Below are 19,019 nucleotides of genomic sequence, written 5' to 3' on the forward strand. Positions count from 1 at the left end.
TTTATACATTCAAGTGCTCAGAAGTAGGAATGAGAAGTCTTTTTTTTTTTTTTTTTAAAAAGGAGGCCAGTTTAGAGAAGGTTTTATCTCACCTGTGTTTCATGGACATGGAGTGATGTTGAGTTCAAAGACAAAAGATTTCCCAGATGTCTCACTCTCTGGATAATCAACAGACCATCATCACCACCCTGTCTACGCTCAGAGAATCCTGTATCTTCAAGCTAAGACATTAAAACAAATTGTGTCCCTACAATCCTTCACCCCAAAATATTCTAACATCACTTCTCTGCCATCCATCCCCCGTAAGCAACCTGCTGGGGTCCATTAGGGAGCGGAGATCAGAGGCAGGACGTTCTGGTCCCAGTTGTCGTCCCAGCGCTGCCCTCTGCTGGTGCGGAGGTTCCTCCTCAGCACACCCAGTCTGCCCTCTGAACTGGGAAAGTCTGACAGGAGAGACTGAAAACACGACAACATTAAAAGGAAGCTGAAACTATCCTTTTAAGCTTTTAAGTTTGGATTGCTTGAGATGGGGTTGGACAAAGTTCTTATCCATATCTCATTGCTCGCTTCAAAGCCTCCAGACTCCATTGACAAAAACAATAGTTTTACCTCGCAGAACACGAGAGCTTACTGTGCTTCCACTGAACCTGTTCAATGAAATAATTCATTAGTTTGGATCCAAACTGCCCATTTAAAACACAAAAGTAGCACAAGAACACAAGCAAACTAATTGATCAAGGCTGCAGTAGATCAGCAACTCGCATGCTCTGTGAGGTAAAATTACTATTTTTGTGAATGTAGTCTGGTGGCATTGAAGAGAATGAAGAGAGAGAGAATGGCTTCAGCAGTGTAAAGAGGAAATATACACTTAAAACACTAGTTTTTTAGGAGACTAGCATCCACAGCAGTGCATTGCTTAGTGTCTGTAGTGACCATCTTCTGTAGGTGATACACTGAGTAGAGATAAGTGCCTCATACAACCCCACTTCAAATAATCCAAACTATCCCTTTAAACACTGAAAGGTATTAAAGCAGCTACAAGGAGTTTTTAACTGGTCATGAAACCGTCTCTGCTTAATTCTGATGCCACTTTATGACCGACACCTTTGTTCTGAAAACAGACTCAGTATTCTGGGAACACTTGCAGCAGGTGCTCCTCTCACCTTGAGCTGCTCGGCGAGCTCCTGAGAGTCTCTGAAGATCAGTCCGTTCTCATCGTGCTTCACCAGCTCATGTAAACTGGAGGAAGAAGGCCGCTGTGTTACTCACATCTTGAGAGATTACAAGTTGATATATAATATAATGATTGTTATTGGATTCTAATTACTGTTGCACTAATGTGTTCATTGTGATAATGTTGCAGCTGGTAAGTGTGGATGGTTTTCATTAGTTAATATACTGATGGGTAGCTTGTGAGCTTCTCCACTGGGACTCAATAAAATCTATGATAATAAAAAAAATCATTTATAATGTATTAGTTGATTATTTTCTGTTCTGTAAATCAAAATATGCAATTTAACTTTCAGTCTTCAGATAAACAGTGAAGTAAAAAGTACAATATTTATCTGTAAACTGTGGAGCAGTAGTTTCTTACTGAACACAGACCAGTCAGCAGAAACCAGAAACTCTGAAGCAGCGTTCATTAAACTAGAATCATGGCGTGTGCGTGAGTGTGAAACCTAAATGAGACCGGCGGTGGAGGCGCCCTGCGGCCGGGACGCTGCTCACCAGCTGAAGTGGACGGCGCAGACGGGCAGACAGCAGCCGAACATGTCCACCACCTTCATGGGCAGATCGAGACCGCTGGACGACTTGTGGAGACAAACGCCGAGGTCTGCTGAGCCTGCAGACAGACAGAGACAGACAGACAGACAGACAGACAGACAGACAGACAGACAGACAGACAGACAGACAGATGTAAAAGTACATTCCACCTGATCATTTCAATCATTGATCAGTATACTGATTATTTTCTCCTTTCATCATCTGCCGATTAAACGTGTGTGGAGTTAAAATGATGTGTTCAAAATGAGCCTAAAAGCTGAAACCCATCTTTGGCTTTTTTCTTAAAAATGATTATTCAATTCTCACAATATTTTCTGAAGTGTTTGCTGTATATTCATAATTTCATACTTTAGACTGTTGATGTCATTATGATCCTGGTGGTACAAGCTTTATATTTTCTGTTTTGTAGTTTAGTTTCTAGTGTTCTTACTGATGTATAAATCTAACTGTACTATATTCATTGTGGATGAAACGATACCATTTCCCAGTCTGGGATTGATAGAGTCCATCTATCCATCTACTACTGAGCCTCTTGTCCACAAATAAAACAAACTGAGTGATGAATGGATCACGCTGCTCTTAATGAGGTAAAAATCTCACCTAATAAGACGGGATAGTCTTCTGCCTCCAGCCAGGGAGTGCAGATCTGCACCTGCTCTAAATGCAGAGAGTCGATCAGCTTCTTGTAGTGTTCCTTCTGTGGACCTTTACCTGCACACACACACACACACACACACACACACACACACACACACACACACACACACACACACAGACACACACACACACACACACACACACAGACACACACAGACACACACAGACACACACACACACACACAGACACACACACACACACACACACACACAGACACACACACACAGACACACACACACAGACACACACACACACACACACACACACACACACAGACACACACACACACACAGACACACACACACACACACACACACACAGACACACACAGACACAGACACACACACACACACACACACACACACACACAGACACACACAGACACACACACACACACACACACAGACACACACAGACACACACACACACACACACACACACACACACACACAGACACACACACACACACACACACACACACACACACACACAGACACACACACACACACACACACACACACAGACACACACAGACACACACAGACACACACACACACACACACACACACACACACAGACAGACACACACACACACACACACACAGACACAGACACACACAGACACACACAGACACACACAGACACACACACACACACACACACACACAGACACACACACACACACACACACAGACACAGACACACACAGACACACACAGACACACACAGACACACACACACACACACACACACACACACAGACACACACAGACACACACACACACACACACACACACACACACACACACACAGACACACACACACACACACACACACACACACACACACACACACACACACACACACAGACACACACAGACACACACAGACACACACACACACACACACAGAGGAATGAGACCTGAGTGAAATCAGACACTGACACACACGGAGGCAGTGGAGGATTACCTGTGATCACACACACTACAGGCGGCAGGGAAGCTCCTCCTTTAATGAAGCCTTCGTACTCTGTTGAGGACAAACAGGTGTGAGGACAGGAAGTGAGACAGTAAGAGGTTGTTGTTGCAGTGGTTTAAAACATCTCATACCTTCCAGAGCCTTCAGCAGGATGGAGAAATCTTCGTCCTCTGTGGAGAGGAAGAGTTTGATTAGAAAACTCACAGCAAAACCGAACACCTTCAGGATCATTTTAAGATGCAATACATATATTTCAACATGCAAATCAAGTAAAAACACAGAAAATGGCTTTTTAATTCCAGCAAAATGTAGAGCGCATGTTACACCCGACCAGTTGTCTGTTGACAGAAGATCCACTGGACGTCGCCTCCAACACTTCTCACTCTGTGCTGTGGACTTGTGAGCTCGCTCATTAACAAACTACAGCAGAAATATACAAGCTGTGCTGTTGTTGGAGGGGCGGGACAATCAGAAGAGGGACCGCAGAGGCTACAGTGATGATCTCCACTGACTCACAGCTGGTAGGTGTCAGGGCTGCAACATTATATCCAGCATAAAGGGACGTCATGCTTGGTGACAACACTTCAGCACCTTCAGTTCTTGTGTGGCAGAAAGTATCAAATCCTGAAAAATTCCTAAAGCGATTAATTGAAGTAGTTGCTGAATTCTTTTTTTGCTGATCGCCTACATTCAATCAATTGATTGGTAGATTACAGCTTTGCACTTTTTCATTGTCACTGTCAGCAAATAACTGTGAAGCCAGCGAGTAAACGTCACCCTCATTTGCATGAACAGGGTTCTTCCACCTTTTCCAGTCCAATTCAAGCACTTTTCAAACATTTTCAAGCTTTTCCAGCCCCTTACAGCCGTAGCAACTTAAATAAACACAAGAAGAAGAAGAAGAAGAAGAAGAAGAAGAAGAAGGTTCTGTCAGTCCGGTGAGGCGTCTTGGTGTCTCACCTGTCCAGCTGGTGCTGCTGAGCAGCAGTGCTGGTCGCTCCGCTCTCAAGGTCACCGTGTCATCAGTGATGTCACAAACTGAGAAGACTGTCCTCTCCGTCTCCGTCTCCACGTCCTCAGACCTGGAAACACACACCAGTCACCAGCTTGTTTGATCCACTGACAGGCTCAGAGTGTTATTCTAAGTGTGTGACAGCATCATGGAAAGGATCCCTACAGAGAGAGACCTGGAAGATCCTTTTGGTTTAACCACAAACAGCACACACACCAGACTACATTCACTAAAACAGGGATTTTAGAGAACAGGACACAGGAGCTGCTGCTCTGCTGCTGTGACTTTGGTGTTTTACCACCTCAGTTTGGATCTGGACTAACCCCTTAAAAACCCCAAAGTCACACAATAACACAAACTAACAGCAGACCAGCAGCTCTCATGTTCTGTGAGGTAGAATTATTGTTTTTGTCAGTAGAGTCTGGTGGCTTTGAAGAGAGCTGTTTCTTGTTAAACCAAAGGATTTACTGGACAATTCCCAAAACGTTTTGTACCGAATATATTCAAAATATGTGATTGGGCCCTGGTTTAATCTGCAGATTCTCACAAACAACAGGATGCACAAAAGCGAAGTGAGCTACTTTTTAAAAGATAGTTTGTGATTGGAGAGCTTCCCTGAGAAAAGCCACTCTGATGAACAGACACTGAATGCTCCTGTGGTGTTTCTCACCCTTTGCTCTGGAACTGAGGATACGTGTTGGCCAGTCTCACAAAGAGCTGGTGCTGCAGCTGCACTGGAGTCTCTCTGAAGATGGAGGCTGGTCGGTCGTACAGCGTCGTCGCCCTGTGTTAGGAAACAGAAAATGTGCAGGCATGTTTATATTAATACATTTTTATGTTAATACATTCATGCTTTGTTATCATGAAGTTTTAGCCTGATGCAGGACTTTGTGATAGTTGCTGTGACCTTTACACAGACCAAAGAGATGTGTGTTGGTGTAGGATGTATCAGACTGTGCTTGCATTCTTGAGATAAAGAAGAGTTGGAGAAGGCCTTGAACAGTGAGAAGCCAGCGTACCTGAGCTTCCCACCAACCGACCCTGCCAGGAGGAGAGGGAGCAGGGTGCGGCGGAGGACTGCTGAGAGGAGGAACTTTACATATATATGCTTGACAGACACTGAGACTGCTCAGTGCAGATGTAGATCTTTGCCTGTACTCCTTGCTTGTTGCAAGTAAAACTTTGAACTGAGATCTCCGTCTCTGGGAGTTTATCTTGTGTGTTGGGACATTAATGGTACGAACTAACAGCGAAAATACAGTTCTGGTCTTATAGAAATAATTTCCTGACACCCTGCAAACATCCACAGTCAGCTTCACTGTGATTCATGTTAGGAGCTACAATCTCATGTTTAATTCAGAAAGACGACATTTCTGCTATTCATTGTCCCCAGGGGATGAATGGTTGTGGTTTTAATGAGCCATGAACATTCTATTATCACAAACCTGAATTTTTAAGCTCCACTATTCGCACAACTCTTCAGTTTAGTGAGGTATTTGACTGTTGAGCACATCCTGGTGACAGACTTCCTCAGTAAATATCCCTGTGTATCTACTACTGCTGTCATGTAGGTGACTGTGTTAAGCACCATGTTCACCATATCTGGTCTGCTCTACAGAGACAAATATACTTTGGAATGGATGTCATGTTGCTAGTAGAGCACATGTACTTCATCAATGTACTTCTGTGTCTCCTAAAAACATAAATATCTGTTATCTATTGTTTCTAGTGGCACACTTTCATACTGTCAGTTGTATTGAACATTACAGCTTCTAGAGGCTGCTAATGTCTTATTTTGTTATTTATAACATGACAAGTGCAATAAATAAATTCTTACTTGATGCCCCAGTTTTTCTGCAAGTCGTCCTTCATTGCGTTGGTGACGCACAGGTTGTGAGTGGCCAGAGGGCCGAAGAAGTGTTCATACCTGGAAGAAGACCACACGTCACGATCAGAGACCCAGAAATGATAAAACGTGTTTAGGCTGCAGTCTGTGGGAATGAAGGGGATCTATTAGCAGAGGTTGAATGTAATACTTGTGTTTTCAGTAGTGTGTAAACACCTGAAGCTCAGAGCTGTTGTGTTTTGAGCCTCAACCACAAATCCAAGACAATTAGAGAACATCTTTGTGATGTCAAGATAGCGGCCTGGAAAACATCATCCACCACAGACACATCTGCTCCTGTGGTCCCCAGTTATCATCATTAGTACAGTAAACTGCCTCCATCAGCCCCCCAGTGCTCACCACTTTGCCAGCTGGACCACCGGGTGTCTCTGGCCGTGGCTCAGGGCCATGATGGTGTAGCCGTAGTTGTGCCAGTCGATGACCAATCTGCTGCCGCGCAGGACGCACACGAGCCAAGACACTGCAATGCTGGGCAAGCCCGGGGGATTCTGGGATACCAACACAGTATCAGCATCAGTCAGAGAGAGAGTCACTTTAGAGAAGCACTAAAACTACTCAGAGCAGAAGTTACTTATAACATGCACATAAACACACTAGTATGGCCCTTTAGATGCTCACAGTCTGGAGCAGCTTTATCTATCTGGACTACACACAGGAATCAGCAGGAGGTCCAGTACCTGCAGCAGAACATGGGACTGGGTGTCCATCCTGAGCAGCACACGGAGGAGCTGCAGACACTGAAGGATCACCTTCGTCACATACGTCAGGATTTTTGGTCCCGCTGAAAACACAACAAAGTGACGATCTTACATCCCATCATGCCTTGCTGTAGATTAAACAACCCAACAGGATATAAGGTAGTTAAATGAGCTCAACCATCATCTGCAGAGGTAAAATACAACATGAACACATTAATGCAGCAGGAATGTTATTGTCTTGATAATTACTTTTCTTAAATAAGGCTTTGAATGCAGGACTGCAGTATTTTTACTGTGTGCTACAGTATTAGTACAGTTACCTCGAACCCCCGTCACTTCTGCTATGGGCACAATCCTTATTCTCTCCTCTCTCAGCACATCTTGGTGAGGTTTGGTATCTAAAATGACAAAAAGAGACAAAAAGAATTGCAGCTCTGTAACTTTACATTTTTATTTCATACATTCACTCACATGAAGCAGTGAAGAGAAACTAGAAAAACAACAATTGCACCATGATGGACACTACAGATGATAAAGCTGAAGAGCTGGTTGGACATTTTATCGCTGGGTTTGTGGTTCTGTTCTGTTGCTTGTGAAAAAGAAATCCAAGACATTAATGTAATGAAATGTTGTTGTTGTTGTTGTCGTTGTCTATCTTAGAGCAGCGTCTAATGATTCATCTCTTTAGAACTGATCGATGAATGGCTTGGTCTATAAAATGTGAGAGAACAGATGATATCCTGGAGTCCTTCATCAGAAGTCTTCATTTGTCCAGTCGTCCAAAATCCAAATACATGTAACTTATTAGAATGCATATCCAAGAAAAACAGGACAATTTCACTTATAAGAGCCTGGAAGGATTTCTTATACTTGATAAACTGATCAGCACAGAATATACAAACAGTCTGACTTAACAGATCATTTACAATCTAGACTGACTCCTTAAAGTCTAATTCATTTAATTAATTCATTTCTGAATACTTCATACTTGGAATTAGGTTCAATGTTGTGTTTATTTGCAGAATAATGCACCTTTTTTCTTGTATGTATGTCAGTAGTATTTCTTATATATCACACATGGGGACTCGTGTCACTGTGTTAGAACTTCATCTAATCTTCTTACCAGCTCCAGCTGAAGGTCTCCAGGAGCTGACAGACTCCCTCATAAGACACAGACAGATAAATGAGTGCATTAAACTGTGTTTTGTGTGGCGGTCTCACCCAAAAACCCGACAAAAGTCACATTATATCCGTGTTTGCTGAGGGACAAAGCGTGATACTGCATCCGAGGGCTGCGACCGACGTCCCCGAGCACCAGCACACACACCAGCCGGTCGGTGCCGCCGTCCCGCTGCCGCAACCTCCACAACCACAGCGACAGCAGCGCGGCCACAGCCGGCAGGGACACAGCCGGCCACGTGACACCCGAGCCCGCCGCCTGGAAAGACACTAAAAACGCCGCAATTAGCGCAAACACGGCCAGGAGAGCCGTGCAGGTGCAGCGCGCCGCCATGTTTGTTTGTGATTGTACGGTGACGTGGCTCTCAGCGGGAGGGGGCGGGGCTTCAGATTTAAAGGGACCGCACTACTCCATGATGCGTTCAGGTCCAACACAGGAAAATCAGATTATCATCTCACTACAGATGTGTGATCAAGGGTAAAAAAAGGACATTTCCCTTAAATTAATTCATAATTTGTATCTTTCTTGAAACTATCTGACAAAATCAGTTGATTCTACTTTTGTTTTTAAAGGTTTTTACTGTTTACAATTTACAGAAACAGTTTGACGCGTACATACACATTGTATGATGATATGACATATTTGGCTAATGAAGCTGATCTCAGTCTGCCACTCATTTATTTTGTAATTTTCTTCTTTATGATTTCCAGAATTTATCAAGCTTTTTTGTCTTAAACAAGAAAAATGTTTTGCTTGGAGTCTTTGATCGCAGCAAAGAACAAATTCTACCAGATAAATTCATTCCCTGTGGTCCCAGTTTATGTTGATGAATGCAGTAAACCTCTTCTGGTTCTGGTTAATGCCTGTCAGGGTTTTTATTCAATCTATCCTGTCCTGAACATGCAGAAGGGAACAGATATGTCTTGGAGCACAGATGGACATTTTGTTAAGCTACTAGAAACAAATCAGCTCTTGGTTGGAGCAAAGGCAGCTGAGGGATGATTATTAGGATACAAAAGAAGAAACAGCATTTATCTAGATGTATTTATAATGTTTGCTTTTTGCTGTTGCTTGTGAAATAATAAACAGTTTGACCGTCTGTGGAAACAGCAAGTGTTCAAATGAAACAACCTGAAACGTTTGAAGAGCCGATGGTGTTCACAGCTGTGGCCTTCAGCTGGTTTTATCAGAGTGATTTCACTTATTATCAGTGTCACTGGTAGTAAATGTTCCTACGAGCTTAAACAATGAAGTTAATTAAAGCCAACTATGAATTGTGATGAAGTCCAAAAGCTTCCTCATGAAAGAAGTTGAATAATTGATTGACACAATAACAGTTGAACTGTGGTGACAATTCTGATCACAGCAGACTTTACAATCTGTTTCTCTCACACTGATTGATAATCTGGTGACAACAGACAGAAAATGATCTCCTGCAGCAGGAGAAATCAGCCTTCATCACTTTAACGCTCTGAGAGGAAGAGGAGGATGGATGTTGTTCTTTCAGGTACAAACATGCAAATGTGTCCCAGAAATACAAAAACCTCCCTCCCTCTCCCTCTCCCCTCCCTCTCCCCTCCCTCTGTCCTCCCCCTGCTCTCCCCTCCCTCTGTCCTCCCTCCCTCTCTCCTCCCTCTCCCCTCCCTCTGTCCTCCCTCTGTACTCCCCCCTGCTCTCTCCTCCCTCTCCCCTCCCTCTCCCTCTCCCCTCCCTCTGTACTCCCCCCTGCTCTCCCCTCCCTCTCCCTCTCCCCTCCCTCTGTACTCCCCCCTGCTCTCTCCTCCCTCTCTCTCCTCCCTCTCCCCTCCCTCTGTCCTCCCCCTGCTCTCCCCTCCCTCTCCCTCTCCCCTCCCTCTGTCCTCCCTCTGTACTCCTCCCTCTCTCTCCTCCCTCTCCCCTCCCTCTGTCCTCCCCCTGCTCTCCTCCCTCCCTCTCCCTCTCCCCTCCCTCTGTCCTCCCTCTGTACTCCCCCCTGCTCTCCCCTCCCTCTCCCTCTCCCCTCCCTCCCACAGTCTCAGTCGGAGAGCACCGTCCCGGCCCCGGAGCCTCCTCACTGGGACTATCGGAAGAGAAGATGCGGGCAGCGGGGCACCGGCTGGCCGCAGTGCTGGCTCTGTTTGCCGCAGTGTCCGCCGGGTCGCAGGCGGAGGTGATCGACGACATCCTGGGCAGCCTCTCCAGGGGAGCATCCTTCCTGGAGCGGCAGCACGAGCACATCAACCTGGACGGGGTGGTCGGGTTCCTCATGCTGCAGGGTACGTAAACACCTCTCCGTCCCTCCAGCTGCAGCAAACATCTGGAAAATATCTGCAGCCCTTTTATTATGGGGGTGGCTTCAGGCAAAGTGGGCCACGTTTGGCACGGGTGGGGGACACACTGAGACCGTTTGGGTCCCATCTTCCGTTCACTTTACTCAGAGGCCCAACCAGAGCACGTTTACACATTTTAATGTCCCTAAACACGTTCTGCTTCTCATGCTGGGTTTGGCCTGAAACCTCTTTAGAAACTTACAGTGAGAAATATCATGTTCGGTTTCTCTCTACTGTCTGAAACAGATCAAATAATCAATCAGTGCAACAGAAACATACTGAAAGTTTAATAATGTGACCAAAACTGTCATGACAACAGATCAGATCAGATCAGATCAGCTCAGATCAGATCAGCTCAGATCAGATCAGATCAGCTCAGCTCAGCTCAGATCAGATCAGCTCAGATCAGATCAGATCAGCTCAGATCAGATCAGCTCAGATCAGATCAGCTCAGATCAGATCAGATCAGATCAGATCAGCTCAGCTCAGATCAGATCAGCTCAGCTCAGATCAGCTCAGATCAGATCAGATCAGCTCAGATCAGATCAGCTCAGATCAGATCAGCTCAGATCAGATCAGCTCAGATCAGATCAGATCAGATCAGCTCAGCTCAGATCAGATCAGATCAGCTCAGATCAGATCAGCTCAGATCAGATCAGATCAGATCAGCTCAGCTCAGCTCAGCTCAGCTCAGATCAGATCAGATCAGATCAGATCAGATCAGATCAGATCAGATCAGATCAGATCAGATCATGTTGAGTTGTTATTGGACTTTTTCAAGCAGGATCATGAGAAAGCTTTTGGGTTTCATCACAGTTCAAAGTTTCTTTGAATAAACTTTATTGTTCATATGCTGTTAACAAAGCACTTACAAACAATAAAAACAACAACATTAATAATAATGTGAGGTGAATTTATTTTGTAATATTTTATTCCACTAGAAGAAAAAGTTCTGCATTCACACTCCTACTGAAGATACAGAAGCTTTATCAGCCAGATGTGCTTCATCTGCTGCTGTGACTGATATACTGTGATAGATTATTACACCTTTGATCAGTAGGTGTTGATATTAATGCATCATTGCTCCTTTTCCTTCACTGGGCACAGTGCAGCTAAAAGCACCTACAGTGACGCTGGTTCTTCTCTCTGTTCCACTATTGTGATATTCAGTCCCATCCAGAGCGCTGGTCATCCAGGTTTGGTATCTTTTTATCAGGGTGATCCAATGCTGCTTTGTAAAACACACCAAAGTAAGATGGATCATCTGATCCAGATCAAACTTTTGGTGTTTCAGACATCCATCCACATGTAACCTGCTGTTTTGTGTCCCAGCTGAGCTGAAGGAAGCGGTGAAGACGTGGCCTCACACCGACCCGGTCAGCTGGGCTCAGAGAACCTCCGTCGTCGCTCTGGTCAAGCGGCTGGACCAAAGCTTTGACAAGGCCATCGCTGCCCTGCAGCAGAACGACCCCAAGTACTACAGAGGTGAGCAACACTCCATTTCCCAGCAATCCTGTGGTGGGATGTCAACCAAATACCCAAATGATCAATGCCTCTTACAAGTAAAAGGCCTGCTTTTAAAACGTCACCTTTACTAAGTAAACACGTTCGCTGTCAAATGGAAATAAAAGGTTTTCAACAACAAAGAGAAACTGCTAGCTCAGAACGCCTCTCATGGTAATAGTAGGAAATGATAACAACGATCACTGATTCCTCCTAAAAATGATGGAGGCTTTGATCCAGTGTTTCCCAGTGTGACCCCTTCATATGAAGCAACATCTCCTCGTAACGGGTTGAAGGTCTAGAACTATGCTAACTTCAGCCCTGAACCGTCTCTTCCCTCCCTCCTTGCTGGTGTCTCTCGCAGAGTTCGAGCCCCTGCTGTCCTGGAGCTTCTGGTTGATTCCTCAGGGGTGGAGCTCCACAGACCCCAGCCTGGTCTACCCCTCCACCATGACCACCGAGTGCTACGACGAGCAGCTCAGTGACAAATGTCTGACCCTGCTACTGGGAACCTGGTACGCACACTCAGCAACAGAGAGAACAACACAGACAATGTAGCGAGATTATATTTCACTGCAGGAGCTCTGAGGGACGGACAGAGGCCGAGGGTCACATCCCGCCTGCTGACCTCAGAGGATAACTCTGGTATTTTAAAACCTGGGCTCCATTTTTACATACCTTGGGTTTGAAATGACTGGTAGGTGCTAAAAGTGTTGGAACTGGTCCAGTAGATCACTTCAGCCAGCAGCCACCAAACGGGCTGCAATGGCTGCAACGTGATCCTTTGGGACAACTGCACCTGATCACAGTAGGTCCACTAAAAGAGCTTGTTTGATCCACTGACAGGCTCAGAGTGTTATTCTAAGTGTGTGACAGCATCATGAAAGGATCCCTACAGAGAGAGACCTGGAAGATCCTTTTGGTTTAACCACAAACAGCACACACACCAGACTACATTCACTAAAACAGGGATTTTAGAGAACAGGACACAGGAGCTGCTGCTCTGCTGCCTTAAACTGGTTAGTTTGTGTTATTGTCTATTACACAGATATCATGTTGGATCTGAACTAACCCTTTAATCTTCCAGGTCTCTCTCTGTAGGGATCCTTTCTGTAATGCTGTCAGACAGTTGGACGGTCAGAAAATGCCTCCTTATGATTTGGGAAACTGCACTTTCTCACTATTCCCTGACATTTTGACTAAAGGATTAATTGAAAGTGTGAGGAGACTGGAGCTTACCTGCCTGAGGTGTGTGTGTGTGTGTGTCTGTTTGAGCAGGAAGATGAACGGGACGCCCTGCATCGTCACCAAGCCCTGCCGGGACACCATGACTCGCTTTGGGTGCCCACACTACTCTCTGTCCCACCAGCTGCTCTACTTCATGATTGGAAAAATGGTGAGATGGATAAATAAATCATCCAAAACCATCCAATCAATGAAAAGCATTAAACTGTTATCAATACTGACATTAATGTCCCATGATGTTTTAAATTCTCTGCTCAAAATATGAGGAATGAATGCACTTCCTGTTTGCTGATCAGCGGTCTTCCTCTGTTAGTGGAACAGCATCACAGTGGCCGGACTGTCAGAGTGTCCAGTGCTGATGCAGGAGATCCCAATGTTTAAGACTGACTGCAAGTGGTCAAAAACCTCATGAGTTACCTTTAAAGGGACAGTTCACCCCAACATCAAAAGTACATAGTCTTCCTCTCACCCGTCGTGCTGTTTATCCATGTAGGTGGAGATGTCTGCCCTCTCTCTGATACAGTGGAGCTGGACAGCACTCGGCTTATGCTGCTCAAAGCACCAAAGCAATACATTTGGGATGTAGGAACTATTTTCTCCCAAAGTACACCTGCCAACCTTGTGACAGCTGTTACCTTAAAAAACACCTGCATATGTACTGAACTCCCAGCAGGTGTTATAAGAGGCCGTTATCCTCACTCCTTTGTGTTTCCTGCTCAGAGAGGCTGCACTAACCTGCTGAAAGGCGACACTCGAGCGGCGCGCACCAACATGACTGAACGCAGCTACGAGAAGATCTTCTGCTCCAACATGATGAAGACCAACGAGGACATCATCAAAGACGGGCTGAGTGAACAGACAGTGGACATCTTCATTGAAAACAGTACGTTTCTGTTCTGCAGTTTGTATTTCAACACACTTCCTAATGTTTAAATCATTTTTACTTATTAAACCACATGTTTTGAATTCACGCCTGTCAGGTAAGAAGCTTGTTGGTGACTTCCATCTCTGTGGGCTTAGACCATTTTACAAACCCTTAAGGCTTGTTAAGATGTTGTTAACGGCATAAGGCTGCAACTAATGCGGGTTAATTTATCCTCCAATTATATAAGTTTTGTCTGTGAAGTTTAAAAAAAAGGGTGGGAAAAGTGTCAAATGAAACAGAAAAGCAGGAAAGCCTCAGATGTTACTTCCTCTTACATTTCTTCTTTGGTCATTCTTTATATAAACACATCCTGTACGTATTTAGATTCACTGTATTAGCTTTAGGCTGAAGTCAATGGTGATGTAGGTTGTGCCATTCAAACCCTCTGAAGTCCAAGCATTGATTGTAATAATTGTTAATGAATTGTTTTCTCATCTTTAAGCTGTTTTCAACAAACCTTTTTTGCACCAAACATCACCACTTTAACACAGACCATAGATTATTAGGCACCGATGATTCAATAATATCAAAATATGTCTTAACAATGAATGTTATTGACATGAAAGTGCATAGCCCAATAAAAAGCAAATGTATTTGACTAGTTAAAATTGTAATTGTTATCCATGCTAGAAGCATTTATGATAAAAAACTGTAAGAAAATCACTTTTAATTGGAACTTTTTTACATCAGTTTCATTAAATTCTTCACATTTACATATTGAACTAATGATTTAAGACGTGTGAGGACTGCTAAGATCTCCTTATGTGTGATACACTGTCTGTTAACCCTAACCCTGTTTACAGTATACAGGGTTAACACTTAACTGTAACCCTCTAACCCACATACACACACACATTGTCTCTATACTCTCTACTCTGAGGTGTGCTATGGTAGTGGGACGTTCAGCAGAGTGACGCACAGTGTAGAAAATAAAGCTGCTCTAAATGTTCTAAATGACTGACTTGAGTTTCTCTCTCTGTTAACAGTCCTGATTTGTGGATTGGCTGGTTTCTCCGACTTCTACAAAGCTGAATGGCTGCAGCACATCCTGCGGTTGCAGGATGATGAAGTGGGCTGCTTCGGGAGAGACAGTGAGTGTTTGAACAGCTTTAAAGAGACTCATTAATGCTACTGAATATGAACCATCACTTCCAGGTAGCATGGCAGTCATATCTAACTGTATAGCCTAAAATCTTGTGTTAATATCAAATATCAAACCTGTTTTGTGGACATAAATGAGCCACTGATCACTTACACCCACCATTTTCACATATTGTGGACTAATTCCATGTTGCCTGCTCACATAATGTCAAAAATGTGGATTTTAACAGGCGTTGTGGAGTAATTCTTCACTCAGCAGGACATTAGTGGTTCAGCTGGGGATTAAAGGGTACCTTTGGTATTCTTAAATCTGGCCCTTATTGCTACCTAGTTTGGTGTGTAAATGACTCGTAGGAATTTGTCCAGCCGGAAGATGCAAAACAGACTGCAAAGTGATCCTTTGGGGCAACTGTGCCCTCAAAATAGGTCCTCTAAAAGTGCTTGTTTCTTGTACTTGTAAAAATACCGGAGCTACCCTTTAACAGTTGATATCCTCTATTTGTTTTCTCAGAGAGCATCATCTCTCAGATCATTGGGGATGAGCTGCTGGAACAGCTGCAGCCTCACAGGAGAGTGAAGAGGAGGGAGAAAATACTGCCAGGTCAGTTTGTGACGGACAGATCATCACCTGGGGGTTCTCAGCCTGGTTACCGTTAGTGACGCGCCTGAGGTCATTCAGTCAGTATTCAGATACGTCTTTACTTCAATAAAAGTACCAATATCCCAGTGAAAATACTCCACCACAGGTCCTGACTTATATACATAATTACTTACTACAAAAGTAGAAGTATGTAAGTATTATCAGCGAAATTTACAGGAAGTATTAAAAAGTAAAACCACACATTTTTTAATTGATTAAATAATGTGTAATTTGCATTTCACTGAGAAAAACAGCCTGTTTTCAGCCTGGTGATAAGTCACATGTAGTGGAGTAAACAGTACAATATCTAAGTATGAAGTTGAATAAATGAATAAATACTCACGTAAAACAAGTACTTCAAGTCTGTGCTTACTTACAATACTTGAGTAAATGTACTTTGTATTTGACCAACAGTGGAGAGAAGAAGAAGAAAGTCATTGACTCAGGTTCTGTCTGGGGGACTTCATATCCATTTTCTGCTACTTCCTACTTCTACTCCACTACAGTTCAGAGGGAACTATTGCACTTTTTACTCCACTACTACTTTTTACTCCACTACTATTACTGCCTAAGTTAAAGATCTGAGTCCTTCTTTCACATCTGAAAAGTAATAAAGTCACTTTATTTACAGAGCACATTAAAAAACAACAAACGCTGACTGAAGCTGACCGAAATTATGGGATTTGATTAATGATCACAATCAAACCAAAACACAGGAATGATCAAATAAAAGTATTAAAAGTGTGGACTCTAATAATGAAAGTGTGGCACAGGAGTGTCTTCCTGATGACAGTTCAGAGGCTGAAGAAAAGAGACGGGTGTTAAAGACAGAGGGGTGAAGATCTGTTCTACGATTGAAGACACTTACTCACTTTGTCACTGTCTCACAGACGGCTGCTCCAGTCACATGACGGCAGTGGCTGTCGGCGCTCTGGGAGGATACCTGAACTACTACCTGACAGAGCAGGACATAACGAAGAGGCCGCTGTCCTGAAGGGCTCCCACCGTCTCCCCTACCCCCACCTGCGCTCCTCACGGGTGCGTTCGTACGAGCAAAGCGTTGTAGATCATCAGGTAGAGATGCTCTCCACGGCTGACTCCCAGCACAACATGTTGCTTTATGAAAATACAGTAGTGGTAAGATGAAGGAAATGCTTAGTAAACCGCGGGGATATGGACATTTTTTTCTACTTCTATTTTTTTCTGATTGTCTTCTGTGATTCTAAAAGATGCTTTAATTCTCCACGTCCCAAATCTGACCTGCAACCATGGATCCAATTCACCCCCAACAAGATGCCTTTTTAAAAAGTAGTGATGCTCCAATCCAACAGGTAACGATCAGAATTGGCCGTTACTCTTTGTGACGGTAGATCTGATCTTCAGCAAACTATCGACCAGGCACTTTCCGTTCGTGTCCATGTGGAGCTGCACATGGTGATGCTGCTGCTGTCTCCACGTACGAGCGTCTTCAGGCTGTTACTGGGTTAATGATTAAGAACTTTGGACCAGGATTCCTTTAAATACTTAAAAGAGTGTCAGATTTAGTTTTTTCCCCTCACAGCTTCTTAGCCAGTTTTTCAGAGATGGTGTCAATGGTAATCGTGATCTCGTGGTTGGTAGTTTTGGTCTGAATTTGGTGTAAAAGGTTGGTGAGATAATTTGAGATTGCAGGCTGTGATCATTCAGAGAGTAAACAGAAGTCTGCAGAGGAGAGAGACGTGGTGGAAAAGACACCTGCTGATGTTACAGGATGTGTAACTATTACAAGATGTAATGAAAACGTAGTAACATTGTAATTACCAATCTGCTCTGAAAGGCTTCACTCAAAGAGGACAAAAAGCCGGCCGTCACAGAGAGGAGGAGGAGGAGGAGAAATGAGTCACTCCTCAACGGCATTCAAAGTGCGCTCAGGTTGTTGACACAGATGGAAGGAGTTGTGTGAAGAACGGAGATGTCACCCTCACACTGCCGGACAATCACTGCTTGTCAGATTGTCGGTTTTGGTAAGTTGCAGAATTACCAGACACAGCTCCCCACATGCAGACACTGGAGCGGAGCGGGGGGGCATCAGGTGACCTTTACTCTTTAGGGTCTTTCCTCAGGACCTGTCTGTGAGAAAGCAACTGATATCGGCCATTAAAGCCTGATTGGAGCATCTCTATTTGAAAGGCCATGAAATATTTAGCGTAGCTTTAAAACAACATGCTAATACGCTTTTTTTCTCAAAAATAACAGTCTTTATTTTCTTTAAATTATGTTTTTGCTTTTCACAAACATTTTATCTACTGAATATAAAACAGGGCCAGAAGGCAGCTGTGCAACCAGCTCTGACCAAAGAGGATATATGCATGAACCATGAATGTCTGTAGGTGAGCTCACAAACAGAACGTTATCATGTATTTTATGTTAGCAGAATAAACAACCAATAAAACTAAGTCTGCTGTATTCCTTCACACATTTGATCCACTTTAACATTAGAGCATAATTTGTGGGGACTATTTGTACATATTTTGGACTCTGAATGACCAAATGACAGGAACAAAAACTGTTGGAACTGGTCCAGTAGATCGACTCAGCTGGCAGCTGTGACACAGGCTGCAATGGCTGCAACGAAATCCTTTGAGGCAACTGCACCTGATCAAACTATGATTGTTATTGTGACAACACTTCGGAAATGATTCCTACAGAGATAGATCTGTAAGATCGTTCTGGTTTAACAAGAGACAGATGTTATATCGCTCTCTTCAAACACACCAGACTCCATTGACAAAAACAGGACTTTGTGTGACCAGTAACTCTCATTACATGTGAGGTAAACAATTCCACCAAATTTAGACACCAAAATATGTCCAAATAGGGCGCAGGTTTTAAAATACCAGAGCTCTCCTTTGAGTAGCACGGATAACAAACAGATCACCGCTGCTTACATTAGTGGCTCAAAGAATCTGTGAAGTGAAGCAAGAAGCCTCCTGTAACACTCATAAAGTGAGAAAGGAACTGATTATGTAAGAAATGTTCTGCCAAAACTCCCCCAGCTCAACTCAACTTCAAAATAAAAGCTTTCCCTGGGGTGAGTGTG

General features: G+C 43.9%; 2 protein-coding genes across 2 annotated transcripts; one reads left to right on the top strand and one right to left on the bottom strand.

Moving 5' to 3' along the window:
* Positions 1–8: 8 nt before the first annotated feature.
* Positions 9–8,550, bottom strand: alg1 (ALG1 chitobiosyldiphosphodolichol beta-mannosyltransferase). The gene is made up of 13 exons (XM_070847705.1): positions 8,259–8,550; positions 7,358–7,435; positions 7,017–7,120; positions 6,679–6,827; positions 6,271–6,360; positions 5,104–5,217; positions 4,382–4,503; positions 3,553–3,591; positions 3,413–3,472; positions 2,386–2,496; positions 1,729–1,843; positions 1,164–1,239; positions 9–456 (listed from the first exon to the last, which is right to left on the bottom strand). Exons 1-13 carry the CDS (start codon positions 8,548–8,550, stop codon positions 325–327), a joined length of 1,482 nt encoding a protein of 493 aa, XP_070703806.1. The 3' UTR covers positions 9–324.
* Positions 8,551–9,705: 1,155 nt separating this feature from the next.
* On the top strand, positions 9,706–18,375 carry c17h16orf89 (chromosome 17 C16orf89 homolog). The gene is made up of 9 exons (XM_070847372.1): positions 9,706–9,724; positions 10,230–10,472; positions 11,859–12,011; positions 12,394–12,544; positions 13,308–13,425; positions 13,995–14,157; positions 15,186–15,290; positions 15,812–15,901; positions 16,831–18,375. Exons 1-9 carry the CDS (start codon positions 9,706–9,708, stop codon positions 16,932–16,934), a joined length of 1,146 nt encoding a protein of 381 aa, XP_070703473.1. The 3' UTR covers positions 16,935–18,375.
* Positions 18,376–19,019: the final 644 nt, after the last annotated feature.

The sequence above is a fragment of the Pempheris klunzingeri genome, chromosome 17, assembly GCF_042242105.1.
Source record: "Pempheris klunzingeri isolate RE-2024b chromosome 17, fPemKlu1.hap1, whole genome shotgun sequence".
In the NCBI taxonomy this organism is placed as follows: Eukaryota; Metazoa; Chordata; class Actinopteri; order Acropomatiformes; family Pempheridae; genus Pempheris; species Pempheris klunzingeri.

What these genes read in the sequence shown, in the direction of transcription:
- alg1 (XM_070847705.1), bottom strand. Translation starts at nt 8,550, where the DNA reads ATGGCGGCGCGCTGCACCTGCACGGCTCTCCTGGCCGTGTTTGCGCTA. An exon ending in CAGCAGCACCAGCTGGACAG is followed by an intron (nt 3,592 to 4,381) that starts GTGAGACACCAA and finishes TCCTCTCCACAG; the next exon opens with AGGACGAAGATTTCTCCATC. An exon ending in TGTAGTGTGTGTGATCACAG is followed by an intron (nt 2,497 to 3,412) that starts GTAATCCTCCAC and finishes GTGTGTGTGCAG; the next exon opens with GTAAAGGTCCACAGAAGGAA.
- c17h16orf89 (XM_070847372.1), top strand. An exon ending in GGGCTGCTTCGGGAGAGACA is followed by an intron (nt 15,291 to 15,811) that starts GTGAGTGTTTGA and finishes TTGTTTTCTCAG; the next exon opens with AGAGCATCATCTCTCAGATC. An exon ending in GAGGGAGAAAATACTGCCAG is followed by an intron (nt 15,902 to 16,830) that starts GTCAGTTTGTGA and finishes ACTGTCTCACAG; the next exon opens with ACGGCTGCTCCAGTCACATG.